General features: G+C 38.8%; 2 protein-coding genes across 8 annotated transcripts in view; both read left to right on the top strand.

Annotated features, from left to right (window-relative positions):
* On the top strand, positions 1 to 21,974 carry NAE1 (NEDD8 activating enzyme E1 subunit 1). The gene is made up of 20 exons (XM_043898691.1): positions 1 to 145; positions 3,710 to 3,813; positions 3,902 to 3,962; positions 5,205 to 5,235; positions 6,028 to 6,099; positions 6,328 to 6,407; positions 6,972 to 7,081; positions 8,701 to 8,810; positions 9,978 to 10,040; positions 10,684 to 10,747; positions 11,057 to 11,148; positions 12,952 to 13,011; positions 13,102 to 13,235; positions 14,764 to 14,839; positions 15,080 to 15,119; positions 16,370 to 16,456; positions 17,160 to 17,252; positions 19,573 to 19,687; positions 19,776 to 19,825; positions 21,738 to 21,974. The coding sequence occupies exons 1-20, from the start codon at positions 93 to 95 to the stop codon at positions 21,845 to 21,847; spliced, it is 1,605 nt and encodes a 534-aa protein (XP_043754626.1). The 5' UTR covers positions 1 to 92; the 3' UTR covers positions 21,848 to 21,974.
* A 658-nt stretch (positions 21,975 to 22,632) lies between these two features.
* TERB1 (telomere repeat binding bouquet formation protein 1) overlaps positions 22,633 to 27,800 on the top strand; it is a 33,229-nt gene continuing 28,061 nt past the window's right edge. For 4 of the 7 annotated variants that reach the window (XM_043898688.1, XM_043898683.1, XM_043898690.1 and 1 more), the window contains exons 1-2: positions 22,633 to 22,725; positions 26,699 to 26,761. In XM_043898688.1, the coding sequence (XP_043754623.1) occupies positions 26,719 to 26,761 (43 nt within the window). In that variant the 5' untranslated portion in view covers positions 22,633 to 22,725; positions 26,699 to 26,718. Of the gene's footprint in view, positions 22,813 to 23,214; positions 23,296 to 24,548; positions 24,622 to 26,698; positions 26,762 to 27,800 lie in introns of all 7 variants that reach the window. The other 3 variants (XM_043898685.1, XM_043898687.1, XM_043898684.1) reach the window with 3 other exon arrangements.

The following is a 27,800-nucleotide window of genomic DNA, read 5'->3' as shown; positions in this document are numbered from 1 at the left end:
GGCAAAGGGGCGCTCAGTGCGCTTGCGCGCTCGCGGAGGTGGTGGCAGTTTTCGGTAGTGGCCCGGCGGTTCTCCGTGGGGCGGGCGCGGCCATGGCGCAGCCGGGGAAGCTGCTTAAGGAGCAGAAGTACGACCGGCAGCTGAGGTGAGCCAGGGCTCACCGGTTCGGGCGGGCCAGCGGGTTCCTCTGCATCCGGGCCGGGCCTAAGCGAGCGGGCGGCGCGGTTGGGCCTCTCTCGGGCCTCCCGCCGGGCTGGGCCGGGCCGTGCGTCCCGTGCTCAGGGTTCCGGCCTGGGGCCCCGGTGCTTCTCGGGGGCCGGCACTCGCCTTCCCCGAGGGGCGCGCCCGCCCGCTCGCCACGCGGTGTGCAGGTCGAGGTGCACCGCCCCCAGCGTCCGCCGAGTCACCGCGGCGGCTGCCGGTTCCGCCTCGCTGTGCTGCTGGTTTTGCGGAATGAGGGGCTCGGGACTACCCCATCTCGGCCGCCCAGGGCAGCACGGAATGTTAGGTATTGTTCTAAGCCGGCGCTGTCCAGTAGAAATATAATGCCAGTCTCATGTGAACCACATACATAGTTATACATGTGTGTATATGTATATAATATATAATATTTATATTTGTAGTCACATTAAAAAAGGAAAAAGAAACAGGTAAAAATAATTTTAATAATTCAGTTTATTTTGCTTAACCCAGTATGTGCAAAATATTACTATTTCAACGCATAATCAGATAAAAAGTTATTAGAGATATTTTACCATTTTTTCATTCTGTCATCAGAATCCAACATTTTACACTTCTGGTGCATCTCAAATTGGACTAGCCTTATTTCTAGTGCCCAGTAGCCACATGTGGCTAATGGACTAATGGATATCTACTTAATGGACTGCAGGTCTAAGCCATCGGGCTAGTCCTTGACTACTTCCCCTCCCATGCCTTTTCTCCTAACACTCCCCATTCCTTATTTCTTGAGTATTTTCTATGTGGTTAAAGGGCTTCCATGGTGGCTCAGTGGTAAAACATTCACCTGCAATGCAGGAGACCATCTACAAGGCAGGAGATGTGGGTTTCATCCCGGCATTGAGAAGATCCCCTGGAGAAGGAAATGACAACCAATTCCAATATTCTTGCCTGGGAAATCCCATGGACAGAGAAGCCTGGCGGACTGTCATCTCTGGGATCACAAAAGAGTCAGACGTGACTTAGAGACTAAACCACCACCAAAGGCAGCAGAAATAGAACAACTATGTGGCCCCTCTCCTTTCTGAAGACCCACAAGCCAGAAGCTCCAGTATGTCCCTAAGGACTGGAACTCGTTTACACCTCTGGCTTAGTGCTGTTAGGGGCTTTATGCACTCAATTGTGAGAGCAGTCTTGAAGGCAGATATTCTGTCTGCTTTATAGATGGGAAAGCTGAATTTTAAAAGTTTGATAACCTGCTCTGAGTCTCCCATGTGTTTGAACCAAGATGTAAACTGGAGACCTTCTGGCTTTTCCAGAGCTGGTACTGTCTGCTCCCTGGGGAAGGGGAAAGGAAAGTTTCTGGGGAAAGAAGCAAGGTGGTAGAGACAGTAACCAGCTTGTGTTCTCTTGTAAATGCTTGGAGATCCTTGTGTTTTGAAGCAGAGGTAACCATACATGACAGAGCTGATAAAATATTTTAGATTACTAAGTAACTGTGACAAAAGAGTTTTTGCTGAATCCAGTCCATTTAAGGAACAAACAGTGAGAACTATTTATTGGTTTTGAAGTGTCAGAGGGAAGCAGTTACAAGCAAGATTGTGCCGCCAGCTAGCAGTCAGCCCGCCCTGCCTTCCTTAGCCAGCAAGAGAATGGAGAGGATTGATTTTCGTTTGGGCCATTTCTTGAAACGTATTACCTAGAGATACACCAATATTCTCTTAGGCTCTTTCTCTAGCTACCCAAGTATCCACCAACCAAATATGCCAAGTGTCTTCTGTGTGCCATACTTTCATAGGAAAAAAACAGGTTTCCAGTCTATCTGGTTCTTCTAGACTCATCCTCCATGCATTTGACAGCTATTCAATGATTATTTATCCCGGGCAAGGCACTGTGTCAAGCTCTGGGGCTTCAGTGGTGAACATAGGGAGTGGTTTGTGCCCTTACAGAACTTAGAGTGGAATGGAGAGATGGATGTTCAGCAGATAAAACACCAGATGAGGCAGTTATCGTTGTGATTTGCTCTGGAGGACGTACAGGCTACATAATAGAAAAGGATCTGCTTTAGACAACGGACAGGAAGCAGCTTAAAGTCTCTCAGTCCTCCAAGCTATGACATTTTTCTAATGATTTGGGCTTCCCCTGTATTTCCTATACTTGCAAGAAAAGATACATTAGACTTTCTGGGCAAAGGCAGCTATGTTAGCCTGGCTGTCATGATGCCTGTTTGGTCACATATCTTGCCCTGTTAATGATATGCTGGTGTGACAAGACGTAACATATATTTCAGGTTATAACACATTTCTAATCCTTATTAGATCTTTTTGTTTGTTAATACATGCATTTACGCGTCATACTGTTAGAATTGGGAATAACATTTTAAAGGACTCCTGTAGAAGTCAGTGTGAAGGCTTTTCAAGATGGTACTTCAGTTTTCTTGGTAAAGCTTTTCTCACTCTTGAAAATGTCATGGTGGATCAGTCTTATGTCAAGATCTTAAATTATACTGGATCCCTGTAACTTACGGAGAAATAAACTAGAGGGTGCATGTGTGCTCAGTCGCTTCAGTCATGTCCGACTCTTTGCAACCCTGTGGACTGTAACCCTCCAGGCTCCTCTGTCCATGGGATTCTCCAGGCAAGAATACTGGAGTGGGTTGCCATGTACTCTTCCAGGGAATCTTTGCGACCCAGGGATCGAACCTGTGTCTCCCGAGTCTCGTGCCTTGCAGGCATATTCTTTACCCATTGAGCCACCTGGGAAACCCAAAATAGAGAATGTTGTCAGTCACTCAGTTGTGTCTGACTCTTTGCGACCCCATGGACTGCAGCACACTAGGCTTCTCTGTCGTTCACCATCTCCCGGAGCTTGCTCAAACTCCAGTCCATTGAGTCAGTGATGCCATCCAACCATCTCATTCTCTGTCGTCCCCTTCTCCTCCTACCTTCAGTCTTTCCCAGCATCAGGGTCTTTTCCAATGAGTTGGCTCTTTACAGGTGGCCAAAGTATTGGAGCTTCAGCATCAGCCCTTCCAGTGAATATTCAGGATTGATTTCCTTTAGGATTGACTGGTTTGATCTCCTTGCAGTCCAAGGGACACTCAAGAGTCTTCTCCAACACCACAGTTCAAAAGCACCAATTCTTCGGCACTCAGCCTTCTGAGAATAATAGGTTTTAATAACAACAGAGAATAATAGGTTTTAAATCTAAGGTACTTCTGTAATGTTAATGAATATAAAGACTTTCTGTTCTGTAAGTTACCTGACTTGAAAAGAGGAATGGACTAAGAGCTGAAAGACCCAAGTGTCTAGTTCTAATTTGACCCCGCCTTTAACCATGACAGGCTCAAGCTAAGTCTCAGGTTACTCAGCTGTGTGGTTCCCATAACACCTCCTGCTGTTCCTGTCTCACATGTGTGCCATGCTGGTCACATCAGTTATTCGATGCAAGAACACTTTAACGATCACCCTTCAAATAAAGTTGTATTTTCATGGAAGTTTTTAAAATGTTAAATTTGTGTCTTCTTTTGTAGATTGTGGGGTGATCACGGCCAGGAGGCTCTAGAATCTGCTCATGTTTGCCTAATAAACGCAACAGCCACAGGAACTGAAATCCTTAAAAATTTGGTGCTACCAGGTATGATAATTTTGTGGTTGTAAATTTACTTCTTTAAGGTTTTTAACTGGAAACATATGTTCTTGACGGACTCTGTTTTGTTTCCCAGGTATCGGTTCATTTACAATTATTGATGGAAATCAGGTCAGCGGAGAAGATGCTGGAAATAAGTATGTTCTGTTCTTTTCAAATACATGCATTAGGGAAGGTAGTGCATTGTCATGGAGAGCAAGGCCTAAATCCCAGCTTCACCTCCTTAGTCAGGGTGACTTGACTTTCAGGTGGAAAGTCAAGTCAACGCTGCGTTTAGGATTACGGCAAGGATTGAGTGAGTTAATATAGGTAAAGTGCTAGCAAGGTGTCTGGCAAATAGGCTGTTAGTAAAAGATAGTCATCATTACTGTCTTTATTGATGTTATTAATGCAAAGAGTAGTCGTTATTCCTTAATTTGTGAAATCTGTGTCCTTCCTAAGTCCTTGCCTTGATTCCTAGGTATTTGTATGTAATTAACAGTAATTATATTTTGGGATTATAAGAATAATAAAAACTGCCTTTTATTTGTGGTGTCTTCTAAGCTTGGTCCAGGTATATCTCCTTCTACACTATATTGTCTCTATAAAAATGCCATTTTAAAGTTGGCTTGTATATCATTCTTTAAGGATGATCATATATAGACTGTCAGGGCATTCCCAAATTTGTATTTCAGGGTTCCCTTTTCAGGAACTTGGAGTCTGGGTTCTCTTATATTTGTCAAAAATCAACAATGAGTAAATACAAGGGAAATCAGATTTTGGTTCATATTGAGCTTGGTTATCCTTTCATTGGGTAGAGTACCCTGACTCTGAGAGTACCCTGACTCTCAGATCTGGGCCTTAGGACATGATAAGGGTATGTGTGGGAGGAAGCCTGAATAAATCTGTTATAGTTACCTGCAAGAGCAGACTGTTCAGTCTGGCATTTCCCAAGGGTGGGTCTGTGGAACTTTGATTCTAGGAAATGTTTATAGCTGTTAAACGGGCATATGGATTCCATGGTCAAATTATAAAATATTTCCTTAGTATAAGATTTTAAATATTGTGTATTATGTATACTGTTAATTTCCAAGAGAGGATATAACACATGGTATTTCCCAAACTTTTTAAAGCCAGGGAACCCTGTTTTCTCAGAGCATTTCAACATTTGAAATGCTATGAAATCCATATTCTATGGCACACACTTTGGGAAACATTGATTTATTAGCCTGTCTTTGATTATAAGTTTTCACTCAGCTTTCTTCCTCTAGGAAGTCTATTACAGTCTAAAATTAAAATATAGTTTGTTTTAAACTATGAATGAAGTGCACAGGGTATTACACATAACCTTCCCTTTATAGTCAAAGAAGCCATTAAAATTTTTTTTTATTCTATTTTAGTTTTTTCCTTCAGAGAAGCAGTATTGGCAAGGTAAAAAATCAGTTTGTAATAGAATATAGTTGTATTTGAACATCTAGTGATGTCACTATGTTTTGATTGCTTGAAAAGCTTTACTTTGAAAGAGGTTAACTGTTAAATTGTATTAAAATCATTATAACCTGTTTTTAAAAAAGATCTTATTATTTCTCTGAGAAAAAATTTAATTATCTCATTTCTTTCTGCTCTTATAAAGGTTTATGTGCTTGGAAGTTTAAGAACTTAGAAGTTTTAGATTGTATCCTGTATTAAAGATAAATACTGAGTAATGTTAATGGTCAGAAGTTGGGGTATTTGGTTAAGATTTTTGCAAGAGTTAGAATGTGTCTTATTTTTGTATTTTATATTAAAAATCTTACAAAACCATATTGGTCAACTAATGTATATTATGTACTACATAATGTATTATATAGTATTATGTATGTAGTTTCCTTAATGACTGACCTCTCTTATACAGGATTGTAAATGTGGAAGATTAGCATAAGTCTAAACATGACTTAGAATATCCCTGCCTGCTACCCAGAGTTTTCTGGTCATTTGTCTAATCAGAAAAGTAGAGTGCAAATCATGTAGTCATGTAAGAATTCTGAATAATGATGGTTTAGCTCTGTTTTAAATAATATTATGGTTTAATCTCAGTTTTTAAACACTATGAAAAGCAGACGTTTCATATCTATACATGGAATTTGGGTTGTTTTACAGTCTGTTTGCCTGATCTGTAAATTAGGGAGTAACATTTTAACCAAATTTTTTTCTAATTGAAGTCAAATGCTTTGTTTTTTAAAGAACCGAGCTCAAGCTGCCATGGAATTCTTACAAGAATTAAATAATGATGTCTCTGGGAGTTTTGTGGAAGAGGTATATATGTATATATGTTATTATTTCTGTACAGAAATATAATTTTTTAGTAATTCGGAGCCCTAGGAATTTAGAATTTTTAATCTTTGTATTTTTATGTTGAAAGTTGAATTATTTTAACATTGGAGTCTAGCATTTGCCTCACTTGTTCTAAAAAAGCTTAACCATTTCTGTCATGTTTAATATGATTGTGAAATTGTTGGATTTTCTTTCCCCTGTCCTATTTAGAGTCCAGAAAACCTTCTAGACAACGATCCTTCATTTTTCTGTAGGTTTACCATTGTGGTTACAACTCAGCTTTCTGAAAGGTAAATGTTTAAGTTAATTTGTTTTTATATTAACCTCTTATTAGATTTGCATAGTTTGTTTTCTCTGCAGAGTCTATAGTCTTTAAATTCTTCAATTCCATGGAAACCTTTAATTAGAAGTGGTCTAATAAAATCTCCAGCATTAAAAAGATAAAGAAGAGAAAAACATTGAGATGTGAAACTTAGAACAGTTAAATTGAACACTGGTTATTTTTTTAGTGGAAAAAAAAAACAATTATAGGGAGTGCTTGAGGATAGATAAATAGGTTTTATAAATATTTTCTTCTTTATTATAGAAATGTTTTTCAGCAACATTCTCCCTAATACAAAAGACAAGGCTTTCATATCTCTCTAGTCCAAAAGATATACTTACTTTGAAACTGCTGCCTTGTGGAATTGCTTGGTTTTCAGCCTATCTTTATGTAAATATGCTGTTTATGTAAATGCAATAGATATATCTTTGCATTTATTATTTAGTAAGGAAGTTGCTTCATTTTAAGGCATTTTCATGTTGGGCATATATCCATTTGTTTATGTTCGTGTCTATTATGCCTTCTTTTACAGTACATTACTACGTTTAGCAGATGTCCTCTGGAATTCCCAAATCCCTCTTCTGATCTGTAGGACATATGGACTAGTTGGTTATATGAGGATCATTATAAAAGAACATCCAGGTAAAATTGTTGCACATATGGGGCTTCCTGTTGGTTGTTTTAGCTGTAATTTTAGGAACTTGATAATTTAGAAAGTCAGTTTGAAATCACAAAGTTAATTTATAGCAGCACAACTCTGGTTACAGGTTTAAAGTGCTAATCAGAATCAGTAGGCTTTAATCTTCCTATTTCCTTTACTAAGCATTATAGAAGAATACAAAGCAGGAGATAAAATAGGTACAGCTTCTTCATTTTATTAGAAGGCCTGGCAGCTATGCATGTACCTAGCTTTTTTTGCCTCTTAACCTACATAGGGCATATATGACTGGCACAGGCAAGAGCCATGGTATGTGGGTCACACTGATACAGAGAGGTTACACTACCTTTTCCCCACCAGTTTTCTATTCTATTCTTACATAGGCCTCAGGCTCCCCCAGTTCAGGTGTAATTCCACACAACAATCAAGGCATTTGATTAACTACTGTTCCAAGGAAGCTGTTAGTAGGAGACTAAAGTCATTCAAAGGCAGGCTTGCATCAACTCAAGTTCCTTACTTACACAATTTTGATCTTAAATCATTGTAAGATTTTCACTCAGGACTCATGCATTGCTGTAAGCCAGGTCGTCTGTTAGTGCAGTGATAGTCATCACTGAAGAGTGATGTCTGCTTGGGAAGCTGGGGAGTGGCTTTTGGGGATAAGCTTTTGGCAGTGGGGCTGGGTCATTTAAGAGTTGTGGGAAGAGTGATAAGGTAAACATTTTGTTTTAAATGGGTCACTCTGAAGCCTGGTGGAGAATGAATGGGTTTGGAGGGACAGAGGCTGGAGGCAAGGATTGCTTTTAGGAGATTTTCAGTGGTCTAGGTCTGAGAAAGAGAGAGACAGAGACAGAGAGAGCGTCCTTGATTGAGGGCAGATGTTCTGAGGCTAGGGAAGAGGGGAGAGACGATAGAGAAGGTTAAGCTTGCTAGCTGTGTGCTGGCCTTCATGTGGGTTATTTCATTTACTCTTTCCCAAATCCTTATAAAGTAGATACTATTGTATCTGCTTTTTACAGATAAGGATGCTGAGGCATAGAGAAATTAAGTTATTTGCCTAAGGTCACACAACTAGCAAGTGACAGCACTGAGCCTCGCTCTAAACACTTACTGAAATTACACACTTCCCCGTACTCTCCTATATGGAGGGCTATGTACGAAGTGACATCAGGATGTGGGGAATGACAGATAACTGGGCCATGGACGCTCGACATCAGGGAAGACCATCACATTCCTAAGGAAGAGGTATAGGTACATGGTGATGCTGTCTGTTGAAAACCACAGGAGGAAGAAGGGTAGGTTTTTGGGTGCCATCTGAACACATTTTCATCTTTTCCAATTACAATAACAAGAAAATTCTGCACTAAAGGACTCTTGGTTTTATTTTTATTAATACTGTAGTCCACTTATCATTTGTGCGTTTAGTAAAATATGTTTATATGTATATGTAAATTAAACTCAGTAATGAACAAAACAATGAGAAAAACCTGTAGGCCCTATGTCCATTTAAAAATTCCAGATTTCCTAAGTTCCTGTAGTATAGATGTTGCCAGCAATACTGCTAAGGAAATAAGTTTATCTTTCGGGATTATTTGGTTCACAGTAATAGAATCTCATCCAGATAATGCGTTAGAGGATCTACGACTGGATAAGCCATTTCCTGAACTGAGAGAACATTTTCAGTCTTATGATTTGGATCATATGGAAAAAAAGGTTGGTAGTGTGTGTGACTTTTCATTTATAAGTATACTGAAAACCTTTTTTTTAAACCTAAGGTTTTTGAATTACAAAGTGAGAAAATATAAACCTCACACAGTAACAACATTGTACCTGATTTATTTTAAATAAATCTATCTTTCCCCCAAATTTAAAAACTTTTTTATTGAAGAAAAGGACATTAACTGAACACATCTGTGTAATCAACACTCAGGTTGAGAAATTGGACTCTGTGTGTGCGGGTGTGTGTGTGTTTGCCTGCCATGCCGCACGTAGGATCTTAGTTCTCTGGCCAAGGGCTGAACCTGTGCCCCGGCAGTGGAAGCATGGAGTCCTAACCACGGGATTGGACACTGACATGTCCCAGAAGCCCTCTTCTTGGTTCTTTTCTCCTAAACAAAGAGATGTACTTTTTAAAATAGTTTGAATGTGAGGTGGGTGTTTGTTGAAATTGACTCCTGTTGAAACTTATTTTTAGAGTTTGAGAATTACCAAGGCAACTGCATATTTCATTATAGAAATAATGATATTTATAACAGGCCATGTAATTTAAGGCATATATATGTATTTTCCTACCTACACATTAATTAAAATGCAGGTATTTGCCTCATCAGCAAACACAGAAAAGATCCCTTGTCCTTAGTCTAGGCTTGTTGTCTGAAATCAAGATGTGAAAGTGAAAGTCGCTCGGTCATGTCTGACTCTTTGCAGTCCCATGGATGATACAGGCCATGGAATTCTCAAGGCAGGAATACTGGAGTGGGTAGCCTACCCCTTGTCTAGGGGATCTTCCCAACCCAGGAATTGAACCAGGGTCTCCTGTATTGCAGGCGGATTCTTTACCAACTGAGCTATCAGGGAAGCTCTACCTGAGCTTTATTTCTGAGTGGCAGTCTCTGAGGCTGTTTTCTGAATGCTAAAAGGGGACAGTTGTAGTATATACCTGCCTTACTAGGATTAAATTGGACACTGCCTCGAAAAGCTTTGTTAAGCAATTTTTATTAACCCAGCTCATTTTTCCTCCATTCATTATTCCACGTATACTGAGAGATGCAAACATGGTAGAATAATTGTGTAAAATATTGTTGAATTGAAAATGATATGGTGTAGTGAAAAATAAATGTTAACTAATACTGACATTTTCTTTGATTGTTTTATTTTTAGGACCATAGCCACACTCCATGGATTGTGATCGTAGCTAAATACTTAGCACAGTGGTATAGTGAAGTATGTCCTTCTTTTTTTTTTCTAAGATTTATTTATTTGACCGTGTTGGGTCTTAGTTGTGGCATGTGGGATCTTTGTTGGCACACAGGACTTCTTGTTGCTTATACACAGGCTTCTCTAGCTGTGGCGTGGGCTTAGTTGTCCCACGGCATGTGAGATCTTAGTTCCCTGACCAGGGATCGAACCCACATCCCCTGCATTGGAAGGCGGATTCTTAACCACTGGACCAGCAGGGAAGTCCCAGTATTTCCTTTTTTGAGAAAGGACATTCCATATGTGACTGTATTTTTTCAGTTTATTAAAAAGAATTTCATTGGAGGGGATGGGAGACTGATATTTTTTCCTTGTGGGGTTATAGGAAAGGTGGGTGTTTTTCAGTTTGAATCTAGCATTTTCTCTTTTGATACTGACATTTTTATTAACAAAATGAAATTTGAACAAATGTCTTTCTGAAACTGGCAGTGAGGAATGAATGTAGAGAAATGGCCCACACTTTTCGTTTTTTATCAAGTCAGCTGGTTTCACTGAGGTATCAATTTGCTGATGCAGTCTCATGTGGATGGGAAAATGGGGGGAACTGGACTTTTAATTTCCATATCTTGAGTTTTTACAACTATATTTAAATTTATTTAACCCAATTTAGACCAATGGACGAATACCTAAAACGTATAAAGAAAAAGAAGACTTCAGAGATTTGATTAGACAAGGTAATTTGGGATTTGATTAAACCTCATATAAAGTTTAAAAAGATTGCTTGAAGCTAATTTTACTGGATTTCTGTCAGCACTTTTGTTGAATGATGCCATCCTGAGCTTTTATTTTCCTCAGGGGAGGTTAAGGAGCCACTCCTTGTGTAATTTTAAGAATGACTAATAATAAGCTGTATTCCTTCTTAAGGTTCAGTATCCAATCCTCCCTTTGGAATCTGACAAGGTTATTTCCTTAATGTTGGGGAAAGAGAAGGAATGAAAAGAAAAGGGCTGTCCTTTGCTAGTAATCAGTTTCTATTTTAATAGGAATTTTAAAGAATGAAAATGGGGCTCCAGAAGATGAAGAGAATTTTGAAGAAGCTATTAAAAATGTGAATACAGCACTAAATACAACTCAGGTATTAAGAGCTACTGAATTATTCACCAGTGAAAGCTGTTTTCTGAAGTCCTCATAGGTGAAATAGTTGATTTTAGGTTTAATTTAATATTTCTTACATTGTATAGTTGGTTAGAAATTAATATTATAATATAGCTTTAATCTTCTTTTATTGGATTCTGTATTGTCCTTGTTAAAATGGACGTCAGTGCTTCAGCATATAATATCTACGTAGTGATTTACATAATATATTGTTTGAAGTACAGGATTTGTGAGTAGTAAGGGTTTAGGGGTAGGAATTATATAATGAAAGTGTTGTTTTGCTGGTCCAAATAGTGTTGCCTGAAAAATTAAATCTTACTCTGCATTTGCTTTTATTTTTTTGCATTTGCTTCTAACAGTAATTATTTGAATACATTGGAAGATGTTCTTAATGACATCATATACCTTAAAAATTACTTTGAGGACTTTATTGTTGAAGTCTGACCAGTGAAGTTTTGGGGAACTTTGGAATAACACAATTGATAGTTTAAGTTAGAATTTTCTTATAGTTTAAAACAGCAAAACACGCTGCCTTTCAAGTTAGGAAAGCACTTAAGGTGTTACTGCAGACTTTCTGGAGACAGTGAGGTAGTGTTGCTGAGTGATTAAAAGTATGTGCTCTGTGAATCACACAGTTTTCTGGGGTGATGGAAATTTTCTAATGTCTCAATTGGAGTGATGGTTAAAAGTATATGTATAGTTACAAGAAAGCATCAGATTGTCATTTAAGATTTATACATTTCACTGAATGTATAATTTACCCCAATTGAAAAAAAACAAACAAGGTTCTGTGGTTGGGGGACAGTGAGCTAAGCAAACAGACATATGTACTAGGGTGCTATGAACAAAATTAGAGCAGAACAAAGGGGTAGAGCATGAGGGGAAGGACCAGGGAGACTTGAAGGAGATGTGTTTAAGCAGAAGCCTAAGTGAGGTGTGACATGCAGAGGTCTGGAAGGAGAGCTTTTCAGGCTGAGGAAGCACAAGTACAAAGGCCCAGAAGTGGGATGACGCCTGGCGTTTGTTCAAGGATGGGTATGAAAGCCGCTGTGATTGGAACGAAGTGAACAAGGGGGAAGGTGGTGGGAGGAATTTAAGTTTGGAGAGGCAGAAAGGGCCCCATCATAAAGGCAGTGCAGGCCACTGAAGTGTTTTGAGCAGAGGAATGAAGTGACCTGATTTATATTTCTAAAAATGTTATTCTGGCTCTTTTGAGGACAAAAGACTACTGGGAGTGGAAGCAGGGAGACCAGTTAGGAGTTTCCAGTAAGAAATTTCTTTTTTCCACATAACAGTAGAACCAAAGCCTACAATTTCTATAGTTTTTATAACATGATATTCTTGCTTGCATTAAAAGTTCTTAATTTAACTGTCTTGCTTTTTTCAGAGTGCTTGTCTCCTTCCACCATCACTAGTTAGGGTATACAGGTTTCAGATTTTTTACAAGCTGAAACAACATGAAGGATTACAAATCTAGCTTGGGATTAATGTCTGTTTTCTTCATTCTGTCCTCAAATATAACTGTAAAAAGATTTACTTAGGCTCCATCTTCACTCCATATATGATGTAAGAATATAGGTCAGTCTTTAAATGCTAACCTGAGTGGGCAGGAGGGGACTTTCTTCCGTTCTCTCTTTCCCCAACAAATCTCCATCTGGTGATAATTCTGAATAAAAGTCCAAACAAATCAGAAGTTTGTATTTGAACTTGTTTGGAAGATTACAGTTAAAATAAAGGTGGGCAAATTCTTAGTATAGGTAAATGTTTTGTGTTCCTTTATTAGATCCCAAGCAGTATTGAAGATATATTTAATGATGATCGCTGCATAAATATCACCAAACAGGTAACAACAAAAAAGTAAAATTAGTGCCCCTTAACCTTCAGGTCATATTAAAATGTCAGTTAATAGAAAATTTTTTCTTCTTTTTTTTAGACTCCGACATTTTGGATTTTAGCTCGTGCCTTAAAGGAATTTGTGGCCAAAGAGGGTCAAGGAAATCTACCTGTTCGAGGCACAATTCCTGATATGATTGCAGATTCAGGCAAATATATAAAACTTCAAAATGTGTAAGTCACCTGTCTTTAAGCTATGTAAGAGAAAAATCAATCTGTTTATTTTAGAGAAGAACATGTTTTATCAGTCTACCAGAAATCAGAAATCAAATGAAAGTTTGTTATAATCTCATTGCTTTAAAAATAAGCTAAAAAACTTAGAGGGCAGATGTTTTTAAAAATTTATTTTATTTTTAAGAATAATTTTAGGTTCACAGCAAAATTGGGGAGAAAGTATAGAGAGTTCCCACTTGCTTTCTGGGCATCAGACTTTTTCTTGCATATTTCAAGATAAAGCCTAACATTTGAACACTTAACTCTGTGCTATGAACTGTTCTATGTATTAACTAATTTAATATTCACAAAAATCCTATGAGAGAGATACTGTTATTGTCCCAATTTTACAGGTGAGGAAACTAAGGCATAGAAGAGAGAATTTATTCAGGGCAGGACAACTGGTAAATGGTAAAACCAGGATTTGAATTCATGAAACCCAGATCTGTACTCATAACCATGGCCCTATACTCTTTTATCTGTAATTTAAAGCTTTCAAGATTTTAGTTTTTGATAAATTTTTTGTCATTAATGTTTCATAATTTAAAGAGTTCATGACTATAGACAGACATGTGCTATCCACTGTCATAAGGATGGGTCTCAATAGATATTACCCTTGTGTATCTTTGGGCATGCTGCGGATAAATGCAGGGCCACTGGCCTGGCTTCTTCAAGGGCCAGATAGTGTCACACAGAGAAGGTCTCTATTCCATAAACAGATTGCACTCTTCATCTCAGTCATTCTCTTAACAAATCTTTGTTGCCCTAGCCTAAAAGTTCAACTACTTAAAACTTGGGAAAAGTCAGATGAGAGAAAGAAGTATGACCTCATATCAGAGGTGATCAGCTTAATGCTGATCATCTCTAAGGGTGACCATCTCAAGTTTTACATGCATTTGCTAGATGGCTGGTTTTGAAGGGTTTAACTTTCCTTGGACTCGACTTCAAGGAGATTGGAAAAGTGAAAGTGAAGTCTCTCAGTCGTGTCCGACTCTTTGCAACCTCATGGACTGAAGCCTGCCAGGCTCCTGCATCTATGGAATTCTCCAGGCAAGAATACTGGAGTGGATTGCCATTTCCTTCTCCAGGGTATCTTCCCAAGCCAGGGATTGAACCCCGGTCTCCCGCATTGCAGGCAGACTCTTTATCATCTGAGCCACGAGGGAGCTTAAGCATGTTCTTTTGCAGAACATTTTGTTAGGTCCTCTATCAGAGGAGCATGGGTCATGGACTTCTCCAGGAGGGCAGGTTTTAAGTTAGGTGCCGTTAATTACTCAGAGAGCCTAGGTATTAGTGAAGTCCCAGAGTCCATCACCACCCACTAACAGGTGCTACCGGTAGCATTTCCATGGCATTGTCACATTTCATAATGTTGCCAGATCAGTATTTTTTTTATGAAAGGGAAAGACATTTTTTTGTTTGCTTCATGGTGATATTTAAATCTGGCAATTTAAATATTTGTTAATAGTTTTTTGTTGTTCTTTTCCAGTTACCGTGAAAAAGCAAAGAAAGATGCTGCTGCTGTGGGTAATCATGTTGCCAAATTGCTTCAGTCTGTAGGCCAGGTAAGCTGCTGGGCGCAGTGCCTTTAGCAGACAGTGCAGCTCCACATGGGCCAGATTGCATTGCATAAACCCAGCCAGGAAGGGCTCAGAGAGAGGGTGTGGCACTGGCTCAGACCGTCTGCAGAGGGTCTTTCACTCGCCTGCCTAATGAGAAGGCCTGTCATAGTGACTGGCTTTGTGCTGCACCCTCTGTTGATCTTCTTTTACACTGGAGCAAAATCTGCATTTATCTCTTTACAGGCACCAGAGTCCATTTCAGAGAAAGAATTAAAATTACTCTGTAAGTCACCTTGACTTAAATTTCCTTATTTTGTTTGATAAAAAATGTGACATGGAAAATGTTCCCAGCAATTTTAAATCATTGAAATTAAAATTTTTCCATGGTCTCAGTGGTATCGATATAGGTAATTATTGGGTAAGGTTTTTTTCTCTCTCTCATAATGAAAGGAGAGGGTATTCTAAGACTGGTCAGAGACAGATCATATCTATATCGATACATTGAAAATTATCAGTAGTGCAGAATTGTTTTCTGCTTATTAATTTTAACTAACTTGGAACAGTCTTATCTGAAGAGTTTGGGTATCAAGTCTTGAGTCACATGTACATTGACAAGATTGGCTTAAATACTAATTTTGATCAGTATTTGATCAGACTGTGATAGAATTAGGAATTTTGCCATTTAGTTTCAGAGTGGCTAGGCTCCTGGGGTCTTTTTGATAACTCTTGAGTAGGCCCAGAGTATTTAAGAGTTAGTTTAAGAATAATAAAGTCTGTTTCATATGCCATCTGAGAATTTTTCCCTGTAGCTATGACCTCTCGTTTCTGGAAAAGCATGTTTTGTGTGTTACCCATTCTTAAAATATATGTATCCAAATTATCCATTTTAAGATTCTTCAGCAATGTTTGTTTAGGCTTAGATTTAATGTTTTGTTCCACTACTAATCTTGCACCTTGTTTATGCATTAGTGTTTGTTCTACTACATTATATGATACCAGATTAAAAGCTGGATACTGGGTATTTGAGAGTATTTGAAGGTATTTGGTATTATTTTGGTCTCTCTACTGGAATATGTTTGAAAATTCCCATAATACAAAGTTTTTTGTTTTTAAAGCCTTAACATATACTTAGAGCACACTATATATACCACTCTCCTTCAGGACTGCTTATCGAGAATAATAATAAAAATTACTGTTCATTGAGCCCTGTCAGGCTTTCTGCTCGGTATATACTTTATATAGTTGCCATTCTCATCCACAGAACAACTCAAAGTTTAAAAATATATTTCTATTTTACAAATGAAAACTGAGGCTCAGACAAGTACCGTCACCCACGTACTCAGTGCTGAACTGATTGTAACGCCAAGAACATGAATTTAAGATGGCTTGTGTTGTAGTGCCATTTCTGCTAACATTAGAGCCACTTCTTCATATTTCTCTGTCTGTAAAGAGGATACACAAAATTTTCTGTTCTTAATCAGGATATTAGTGTATCTTAACCATTTATTTCCATCATACCTTTCCTGCGTTCAGGCAGCAATTCAGCATTTCTTCGAGTGGTGAGATGTCGATCCTTAGCTGAAGAATACAGCTTGGATACAGTTAACAGGGATGAAATTAGTGAGTAATAACCTTTTGATGCTAGGTTATTAATTTTAAGGATATGATAAGAGTGTATGATGATAATATAAAGGATAATATAAATATTTATACTCTAAATTTTATTCTATAAGCCTGTCCAAGTGGTTGTAATTTCAAAATATAAAACTCAATGTGCTGTGTGGTGCTTAGTCGCTCAGTTGTGTCAGACTCTTGTGTCTGACTCTCTGCGACCCCATGGACTGTAGACCACCAGACTCGTCTGCCATGGGGATTCTCCAGGCCAGAATACTTGAGTGGATTGCCATACCCTCCTCCTGGGGGTCTTCCCAACCCAGGGATTGAACCCAGGTCTCCCACATTGCAGTTGGATTCTTTACCATCTGAGCCATCAGTGAAGCCTAAAAAACTTAATGTATCTATATATAATCATATTTATGTCACTGAGTAAGTGGTGTTATATGTAGAAGAGCTAAATTTAGCATTTTACTACTATATTAAGAGATTATGTGACCATAACTATCTGTAATACCACTGGGTTTTATTTTAATGTTTCCCTTTATTTTACTATTATGTATCATTTTCTATTTTATTATCACAAAATATTTAAATTTCGTGATAGAATTACCTTGTATTCTGGAACTTGAGTATATAGTAAATTCAGTTTTTCCTTGTTTTTAAATCATGAATTACCCAAATTATACTGAAATGTTTTTCCTTTCAGTTTCCAGCATGGACAATCCAGATAATGAGATAGTATTATACTTAATGTTACGGGCTGTTGATAGATTTCATAAACAGCATGGTAGATATCCAGGTAAGGATAGCAATTAAATTGTCAAAAACAGTGAAAATATTTTTTTTGGCTTCACAGCATGGTTTGCGGGATCTTAATTCTACCAGGGATTGAACCCAGGCCAGAGCAGTGAAAGCTCCAAATCCTAACCATTGGACTGCCAGGGAGTTCCCAATAAAATCTTAAATAAATACTTAAATGGAATGAAATCTTAAAGGGATCTTGGGGTATTTACAGTAGTACAATGCTTGAATTCACACTGTAAACAGTTTACACATGGGTCATCTCAGTGAGGCCAAACGTAACCAACTGCAAACAGCATTTGATTCTGAACTATTACAGGGGACTGTTGGTTGGTTGCGTATGGGATAAAACTTTTTTCTGCTAGTTTCTGTAGTTGACTTATTAGATTCACACTGAGTTTGATTTGGTAGAATGGGAAAATCACAAGTATGCCAGTGACTTCTGAACTCAGAACTCTAAAGATATTTCTTTGCTCAGTAGCTATTTTTTGTTATCTATAAATGTAGTAATTGGAGTATTGGCATATGCTCAAAGGTCTTCAGTTGTCCAGGACATCTTTATTAAGATGATAGTTTTAATTGTGCAGGATTATTGCATAGCAGCACATTCTGGGTGTGTCATAAAGTCTGTTGCCCCAGCTGATGTAGTATACCCAATGAGTTATAATCTTAATGAGCAAGCTTACCAGAAAAGGAAAAAGAATAAAACACCAAATAAATGTACTGCTTTATTTGTATTGTTTGCTTAGAATGTATTTTTTGTTATCTTCTGCATAACAGACCATCCCCAAATTTAGTAGTTTAAAACAATCCATTATTGTGTCTGTGACTTTGAGGATTGGCTGGGCTCAGTTAGATAGTTCTCACTGGGGAAAGGGGATCCCATGGAGATGCATGATGCCTAGGGCTAGAGTCATCCAAGAATGGAGGTGCAGGACACTTGGGGCTGGAGTCGTCCAAGAAGACATACTCACTCACATGTGTGGCACTTCAGGCAGGATATCTGGGACTGCTGGGGGCTGCTCAGGCACCTCTCACCCCGTGGCTCATTGGGGCTTCCATTCAGCATGGCAGTTTGAGATTTCTGACATAGTGGCTGCCTTCCCCAGAGTTAACAATTCAAAAGACCCAGCTCGATGGTACAGAGCTTTTTATGACGTGGCTTTTAAGCATCACTTATGTCCTGTTGGCTTCGCAGCTTAGATTGAGTGGAAGGGGGACCACATGAGAGCATGAAGAGGTGTTCACTGGGGAGCCATCTTGGGAAATTAGCTATTACATAGAGCTGACTTTGGAATTAAACCTAGGTTCAAATCACTTCTTGTCTTCTTGATCTTGGGTGAGTCACTATTTCCTTCCAAGTCTCAGTTCTCTCAGTATGGAATGGTGACAATAATAACTACTCTGTTGTTAGATTGTTAGGGTTAGGTACATGATGTATGAAAATCACTTAACACACTGCCTAGCTGTTTATAAGTACTTAATAAAGGGTAGATGCTACTATTTTGAGGACAAGGAATAATGATAGTTTTTAAACTAGAGGGGTTAAAAGCTAAACTAGAGGGATTTAACAGTACCTGGATATTATGGTAATTACATTTTTCCTTCCAGTAGTAATAACAACAGCTTCCCTTTGGCGACATCATAGTTTGATCATTAAGAACTGCCTGGGCTCATATTGCACTTTTGCTACTTATGAGCTGAGTAACTCAGGCAAATAACCTGATCTCTCTGTGCCTCAGTTTTCCCATCTGTAAAATGAAGATAATAATAGTGTCTATTTCACAGGGTTGTTGTGAGGAATAAATGAAGTAATATATAGATGGTATTTAAAACAATGTCCAGCGTCTATTAATGCTCCATAAGTGTTACTTATTATTATAGCTTTATGTCCTTAGTGTCATTTAATCTCCTGGAAAGGGTAATAAACAGAATTTTTATAAAGGGGGTGTGTGTGTGTGTGTATGTGTATATATATATATGACATTACTTTCTCATTCATTCAATTCTATCAAACAATTACTGAGCACCAACTATGTGTCAGATAGTCTTCTAGATACTGGGTATAGAGCACTGAACAAAGCAGATTTGTGAAACTCAAATGTTTAATAGGTTTTTAGATGGTTTCTTTGATTGTTACAGGTTTGTGATAGTTGCAGTTATTGGTCTCATACTTTACATTATTTTTGTTCTTATTTCAGATTTATAGTTTTGACTAAACAGCTAAAACTGGATTAAATAGAAGAGGCAGTCAACAATTTTGAATCATGTATTTATTTCAATGAAAATTAATTTATATATATATATATATATTTTAGGGGTATCTAACTATCAAGTTGAAGAAGATATAGGAAAGTTGAAGTCTTGTCTCACTGGCTTCCTTCAGGAATATGGATTATCTGTAATGGTGAAAGACGATTATGTCCATGAATTGTGAGTACTTTTTTTTTAGGGAATTTAAGAGACAATACTGTTGTGTCATATGGTTAATCTGTGTTCCTGTCTCCATTCTTTCCTGTAGCTGCCGATACGGAGCTGCTGAACCACACACCACTGCTGCATTCTTAGGGGGTAAGTTCCAGAGATGAGAAGACTGTCACCTGTTGTTATATGGTACAGTTGTGAAGTTTTGTTTTCCTAGGAGGTCAGTGTAGCACAGTTGGTTTCCCTGCTTTCCATCTCTCCCACTGCTGTCCTGAAGCGCAATTAATCTTTCTGAGGCATAGCTCTGATTGTTTCTCTCACTTAACGAACCCTCTGACCTGCCAGTACACACATATACACTATAGTAGTCCTTGGAAAACAAATCCAGAGTCCTTCATTCTGTGTTCTGGTTTTACCCAGCCTTTCTTTCCTTGTTTTTTTCAAGTTACTTGCTTTCCCCCTAGACATGCCCTTTGATTCCTGCTTCTTGAATCTTTACCCCTCTCTGGACCCATTTGCCCTAAATCTCCCTATTTCTTCCATGTCTAAAATCTACCTGCTTTTCATGACCCAACTCAACAATACCTTCTCTTTCATAAGACTCCTTGGAGTCTGGAAGTTTGAGATCAGGGCCGGTATAATTGGTTTCTGGTGAGGCCTCTGTCTCTTCATGGCTTGTAGGCAGTCACCATCTTGCTGGGTGCCATAACCTCTTTTCTGTGCAGGAAGGTGAGGGTGGGTGGAACACAAGCTCTCTAGTGTCTCTTCTTAGAAGGCCCCTCCCCATGACCTTAGTTACCTAATTACCTCCCAAAGACTATCTCCAAATATGGTCACATTGAGGGTTAAGGCTTTAACATACAAATTTGGGGTACATGCCTTTGGTCTACAACACGTGCATCCTATTATTATTCTGCACAAGTCACTTCTTTGGGGTCTTTGTTTAAATATTATCTTCTCTGTGAGGCCATTCCTGATTCCCTGATTTAAAATAGTCCCTCCTCTTGCACTCATATCCACCCCCCTCCTTGCTTTTTCTCCTTAGCTCCTAGTCACTTGACATTTTCCTTGTTTGTAAATTCTCTCTCCCTCACTACTGAAAAATAAGATCCATGAGGACAAGAATTTTTGTCTTTTGTTCCCTGCTGTATCCCTAGTGCCTAAGACAGTATCTGGTACAGAGCAGAGTCTGATTTTATTGAATGAATGAATATGAAAGCAGAAGCTTCAGATTATAAAAGATGAAAAATTGTTTTCTTAGTTGTTTTTTGTTGTTGCTTCTTTGTTTTCTTTTTTTTGAATGTGCATGCGTACCAGTTGTGTTTGACTCTTTGTGACCCCATGGACTATAGCCTGCCAGGCTCCTCTGTCCATAGAATTTTCCAGGCAATAATACTGGAGCGGGTTGCCATTTGCTTGTCCAGATCTTCCTGACCCAGGGATAGAACCCAAGTCTCCTGTGTCTCCTGCCTTGCAGGTACCTGGGAAGCCAGGTTGTTTGAACAGTAACTTTAAAACTTGTTACTATCTCTATATCCTCAGACTGTTACTGAGTAAAGCAGTCTAGCAGTATTTAATATAGATCTTTTCCAAATTATAAATATTCCTTTAACCCCTTTTTATTTTAAAACATGCACAGGGTAAAATTCAAATGCAACAGAAGGGTATCCTTTGAGAATCTTTTCTGTCTTTAAAAAAGCCTTTTTAAAAAACAGCAGTAATTTATAATACTGTTTGACTTTTTCTTGCAGCATATATTTTGCCAATATTTTTAAACCACCATAATTTTAAAAACTTCTTTCTTTTAAACTATGGCATATTATTTCAAGGTGTGAATGTATAGAACAAAATTTTTATTTCCTTTAATAACATAGTTATAAAAGCTTATAGTCCCTTGTTTTGATATGACTCAGTAAGTTATGTCTGTTTTGGATTACTGTTAAACATCTCTGATTTTGGAAAGGAAAGGTTTTCTTTACAGAATTGAGTATTTTTATATTTATATAATTTTTAAGATTTACCTTTTTCAAAGATTTGCTTTTCTCCTTTTTCCTTGCAGGAGCTGCTGCTCAAGAGGTTATCAAAATAATCACCAAACAATTTGTAATTTTTAATAATACTTACATTTATAGTGGCATGTCACAAACTTCAGCAACTTTTCAGTTGTAGAATAAGTACCCTGTAGTGTGTTAATGACTGAAACTGTAATTGTTTTCAGGTTGTGCCCTAGTCTGTCAAGTTCTGCTGGGGAGAATTGTTAAATTGTTTCCTTAATAAACATTTTTCTCATTTGTAATAATGTAATCTTGTTCTTTGGGGGCATGGGGAGCTGAGGTGGAGAGGAAGGAAACAATTTTCTCAGAATAAAAGTTATCCATTCCTAATTGAGTTCATTATTTCTGGCTTGCTATTTCAAAGTTACTTATAGAAATGTGTTAACATTAGAAACAGCATAAAATACTTTTTCCTTAGGCTTAAATAATGAATTTAAGGCATGTTGCAGATTTAAGCTGTGGAGATCTTAGTACCCATCACTATTTGCTAAAACTAATACAATTTAAAGAAAACAAGTATTTCAAATGTATAGTTTTATCAGAAAACAAAAACAGGGTACAAAAGGGAGGGAGAGGGAAGACTGGAAGAGAGGAATGAAGGCAGGGCTTGGGGCTCCTAGGGCCTAGTCTTAGTCCCCACGTCTGCATACACCTGCCCCAAGGCCTCAGCGACTCTACAGCCAGTTCTGAGTCCTTGAGGCAGACGCCCCTTTAAGGAAAGAAAGCCCCTTACATGGAGAGCGGCGAGGTTAGAGGAGTTCCCGTTTCACGTTGTGACTTTCCACCACTTAAACAGGAGCACAGTTACTAAACCCCGGCCCTTTGGAATGCTGGTGACCGGCGGCGCGCCTTTGGCTCCGAGTAGGGGCGGGGCGGCCGGAAGTCCCGCCCTGCGGAAGTGCGCCCGCCCTCTCGGCGGGAAACCGGGTGCGGCGTCGAACTAGGCGCCCGTCGAGGGAGAAAGGGCGAAACCCAACGCGCTGCGACTTAAGGGTAAAGGTCACGGCCTCCACTCTCTGCGCCTTGGGGCCCTTAGCTCCTTCTGGGAACCCGGCCGTCGCTTCCTGTGGAATGTCTGGGGTGCGGCACACCTCTCCTTAACCTTCTTAACAGACCCACAAGGGGGGATGGAATGAGTTGGCGGGAAGGGGCCTTCCTGAGGAGGAGGCCTTCCCCGGCTGCGGCCCCCACAGGGAAAAAGAACTGTCACGTACCACTTAGGAGGCTTGACCCTGGTAGTTTTCCGCCCGATAGTACTTCAGAATCCCCGGGCGTCTCCCCAGGTTATTCTGATATATGAAGGAGGTGTGCGCTGCTGCGGAGGTCGTTTCTCAGGTCGGGTGTGGGTCCCTGTGTCCTACATCACCTGAGCGGGAAGGCATGTTAAAGGGGCTGATTTTCGGACCCACCCACTATCCTTTGGGTGAATCGCAAGTGGTGGGGCCGGCCTCAGGTCGCTAACCAGCGCCCCGCTCACTGCAGGAATTGGAGAATCCTGTTCTAAGAGGGAAAGGCCCGAGGGACCACCTATGCTCTTCAAAAGGAGTTCCTCCGGTTATTTAGGTGAGCCAGGCCAGCGGGGGTTAAGGAGCGCCAATTGACGGAACAGGGTGGAGTTTGCCCTCCCTCCTGGGAGAGACGTCTATCAGTTACCCGTGGAAACTGGGATGAGGTGATGCGGCTGGATGTCGACCGGTGTGCTCCTGAGGCTGGGAGTGCTGATGTTGTAGTGAAATGGCTTCTGGTACTGGCGACCTGTTTCTGGACCGGATCGATTGTTATTTCTCAACCTAAACTATTGTAAGGGAAGGTTTAACATTAGTTGCATATCGGCCCTTTCTCCCCTGCCTCGCCTGCTTTAGAGGAATATTTCTACGCAGGATGAGTCCAAGCTGGGGATCCACTGTAGCTACTTAGTGGTGGCATTTATTGTGGGATTTTCACCCCTGCCAGCCTTATCCACAGAATGATGTCATTTATCTTTCTAATATTTTGGGGGTGCTATTTAGATTTCAAAAAGCTTTTCATGTTAACATATTCTGGACCACATAAATAAGTAATGTTCAGCTCCTTTACTTGCTTAAATTTTAATTTGAGTTTGGGGAATTGAGTGAAACCTGTAAGTAGGATAGTTTCTTGTTGGTACCTGGGGAGTGAGGGGGCTGATCGGGGGAGGAATCCCTTTTTTCCTCTTGTGAGAATACAGTAAATAATGTTGAAATCTTGTTCATGACAGTTTGCATCTATTCACTAAGTTCTGAAAATACTTAACCATATGCTTTATTGGGGCAGGTGCTTTTGTTCTTGGGAATATACTGTATTTTATACTTTAAAATTAATTTATAATTATTAATCACTTGGAAGTTATAATTTATCCTTTGCCGTGGATGTCTTTAAGTATGTAACAAGTAAATATAATGACTTGTTTTTAATGTTACTAGATATTTGGCAAACTTTATCTTATTTTACTGTGTAACTTTATTAAAAATGGTATAAAAAAGACAGGGGAATAGAAGGTAGTTTGTGTTGTTAGTTTCAATTTAAAAGTTATATCCCTCTTTAATAATGAAAATCTTACTAAAAAGCAGATTGACTAATTAAAATGAAGGAACGAGTCCTTAAACTCTCACAAAGCAAAAACCTCCATGTATGATACAATGGACTATTTTTTTAGCAGAAGTATTTTTAATTGGAAGATAATTACTTTACAGTGCTGTGTTGGTTTCTGTCATAGGATAGCATGAATCAGCCATAAATATACATATGTCCTCCCTTTTGAACCTCCCTCTCACCCCTACTCCATCCCACCCTTCTAGGTTGTCACAGAGCACCTGGTTGAGCTCCTTGTGCTTTTCAGCATCTTTCCACTAGCTTTCTGTTTTACACATGGTAATGTATATGTTTCAGTGTTACTCTCCCAATTCATCCCACCTTCTCCTTCCCCACTGAATAGACTAATTTTTCAACAGATTGTTTTTTAATCTAGTGTTTTTCCAAATCTTAACCCATTTGCTCATAGGCAATTCAACATTTAGAAAAGAATGAAAATTTTCCTGTATACTTTTATGTATATATGGTATGTCTGTTTATAACATGTCTCCAAATTATATGTAGGAAACAGAGTAACGGAGGATAAGAGTGTAGCCCTTATCTTAGTTTTCTTGATTCTCATTTCAGCTCTGTCACTTACTAGCTCTTTGAATTTGGACAAATTGTTTACTTTCTCCTCATCTATCTTTATCCTTGTAGCTCCCTTGCAGGGTTCCTGTAAAGACTAAAAATAATAATATTTATAAGATTTATAGGGGTTTACAGGGCCTGACCTACCATTGGGCTTGCTGAACATTAGAAGCTTCTCTTACAAAACCTGTGAAAAATGAAAAATAGTGAAATAAAACACTACCAGCTAAAGACAAGAAGTGTATGTTGCTGTTTTCCATCAAATTTTATGTTTGCCTCCAGATAATTGGGGTCATACTGTAGATAAAATTTTGAGTCTTGCTCTTTTTGATTATATTGTAACATAAGCATTTTTCCATGTTATCAAACATTTCAAGTAAATGTCAATATTCTTGTAACAATATCATATCCTGTAGATATACTATGGTGTACCTACCCATTCCTTTTTTAATGGAATATTTAGGTTAAGAAACTGGCAAAACTAGTAAATGTCTGTGTGCTTGTGTACTAAGTCACTTTAGTCACATCCAACTCTGTGTGACCTTGTGGACTGTAGCATGCCAGGCTCCCCTGTCCATGGAATTCTCCAGGCAAAAATACTGGAGTGGATCACCATGCCCTCTTCCAGGTGGTCTTCCTGACCCAGGGATTGAATCCATGTCTCTTACATCTCCTGCACTGACAGGCGTGGGGTCCATGGGGTCACAAAGAGCTGGACATGACTGAGCAACTGAACTGATTGTCAGGCAGGTTCTTTACTGCTAGCACCACCTGGGAAGCCCCCAGTAAATATGTGTATATTACTTTATAAAAGATTTGCATATTTATCATTAAATTTGTTGTGAATTTTAATTTTGAGAGTAAGAATGAACAATAGAATAATTGTCTCCTTTTAACTACATAGTATTGGGGTAAATAAGAATTTTTGAGTTCTGTGAGTCCTGATTTATTGTTCTAAGAAGTTGACTTGACTCTGATATATTTTTCTAAAAAAATCAGCTTAGCATTAAAAAAAAAAAAATCAGCTTAGCATTTTAAAGTAAAGAATGTGAGAGGCCATATTAGGGTTTCCAGTTATTTTTAAAATTCTTCTAATGAATGATGTATAAACAAAGATTTAAGCTTGAAAGAAAGCAAAAGTTGTTAGAAAAAAATTTTAGTATTAAGCTAAGCTTGTGAAGAGAAACGCACATCTAAAGAGTGTGTGTGTATTTGTGTTTTAAACCTCTGATTCATGGAGGGTGCCAATCTGAAATGATGGGATGAAAATTTACAGAAAAGAAAATAAGGAAGGAGGAGCAGAGCAGTTAGATTCAATCAATAATTCATGTGTTTGTTTAATAAAACCTATTGAATGCCTGTAGTATTTAAGAATGTGAGGTGCATTCGTGTATGTTTTCAATTTTAATTCTTGTAACAACTCTATGAAGTTGGAAATTTCTATTTTATAGATGAGGAAACTGAGCCACAGAGAACTTAAGTCTAATATCTAGTAAGTTTCAGGGGCTTCCCTAGTGGCTCAGTGGTAAAGAATCTGCCCTGCCAATTCAGGACATGTGGGTTTGATCCCTGGGTCAGGAAGATCTGCTGGAGAAGGAAATGGCAACCCAATCCAGTATTCTTGCCTGGGAAATCCCATGGACAGAGAAGCCTGGCAGGCTACAGTTCATGGGGTTGCAAAGACAGACACTACTGAGCACACGTGTTCTTTTCCTACTCCTTTGCATACTATACTTCTGGAATTCTCAAAATAGATTTAAATTGAGAGAATACCTTTATCTTATAGATGAAATATAAGGAAAAAGAATGCAGACAAGCATGGAAAGTGAGGACACAAAGAAAACACAAGGTGAGAAATTTATGGATCATATATCTGGGATTTGTTTTTTAGTCTATTTGTGGAATACACCACAGATTATCTGACAGGCTCCAGGAATTGAAAGAATTATTCACTAATTTATGTAAGTATTTATTAAACATCTAGTCTGTACCAGTCACACTGACTTTAGGAAACTGACATTCTAATGGGAGATGGCATGCTGATAATTAGAATACCATATGATAGCTGATTCAATGGAGGTGTATGTAAGAACAGTGGAAACCTGAGAGGACCACCAGCAAATTTCAGACTGTCTTCAGAAAAATGGAAATTTAATTCATGGACATGGAGGAGGTTAACCAGAGAGGAAATACTAAAATATAATAGGATGGGAAATAGTACTCCCTGATGGACCCCATCACATCAGGGTTTGGCTGAGGAAGAAGACCCCCCGCCCCCAAAAAAAGACTAAGAAAAACATTTCAGAAAGGTAAAGAGACAGGAATGTGGTATTTTGGAAATTAGCCTTATGAGAATGCTTTGAGAAAGGCATTCTCATTACCCTCATTACCCAAGAGGCTCAGTCTTAAATGTCACAGATGATGACTGAAGTATCCACTGGCCTTTTCATTTGTTTTGTTAATAGTAAACTTAATAGATTTCAGCCAGATTGCAGTATATTGAGGTCTGGGTGGGAAATAATCTGGAGACAGTATGAATAGCTTGGTGGTGGTTGTTTAGTTGTTAAGTCATGTCCAACTCTTTGCAATCCCAAGAACTGTAGCCTGCCAGACTCCTCTGTCTGTGGGATTTCCCAGGCAAGAATACTGGAGTGGGTTGCCATTTGCTCCTCTAGAGGATCTTCCTGACCCAGGGATCAAACTCACATCTCCTACATTGCAGGCGGATTCTTTACCGTTGAGGCACCAGAGATTCCCATGAATAGCTTGCTCTTCTTCAGAGCTTATCTGAAAATATATGGCAGTAACTAGAGGGAGGTTGTAATGTTAAGGATCTTATAAGAGGTACAGAGATAAGAGAATTTGTGAAGGGACTTTCCTGGTGGTCT

The sequence above is a fragment of the Cervus elaphus genome, chromosome 4 (genome assembly GCF_910594005.1).
Source record: "Cervus elaphus chromosome 4, mCerEla1.1, whole genome shotgun sequence".
NCBI lineage: Eukaryota > Metazoa > Chordata > Mammalia > Artiodactyla > Cervidae > Cervus > Cervus elaphus.
Note: the sequence above shows the minus strand (reverse complement) of the source record. Positions and strands in the feature narration are given on the sequence as shown.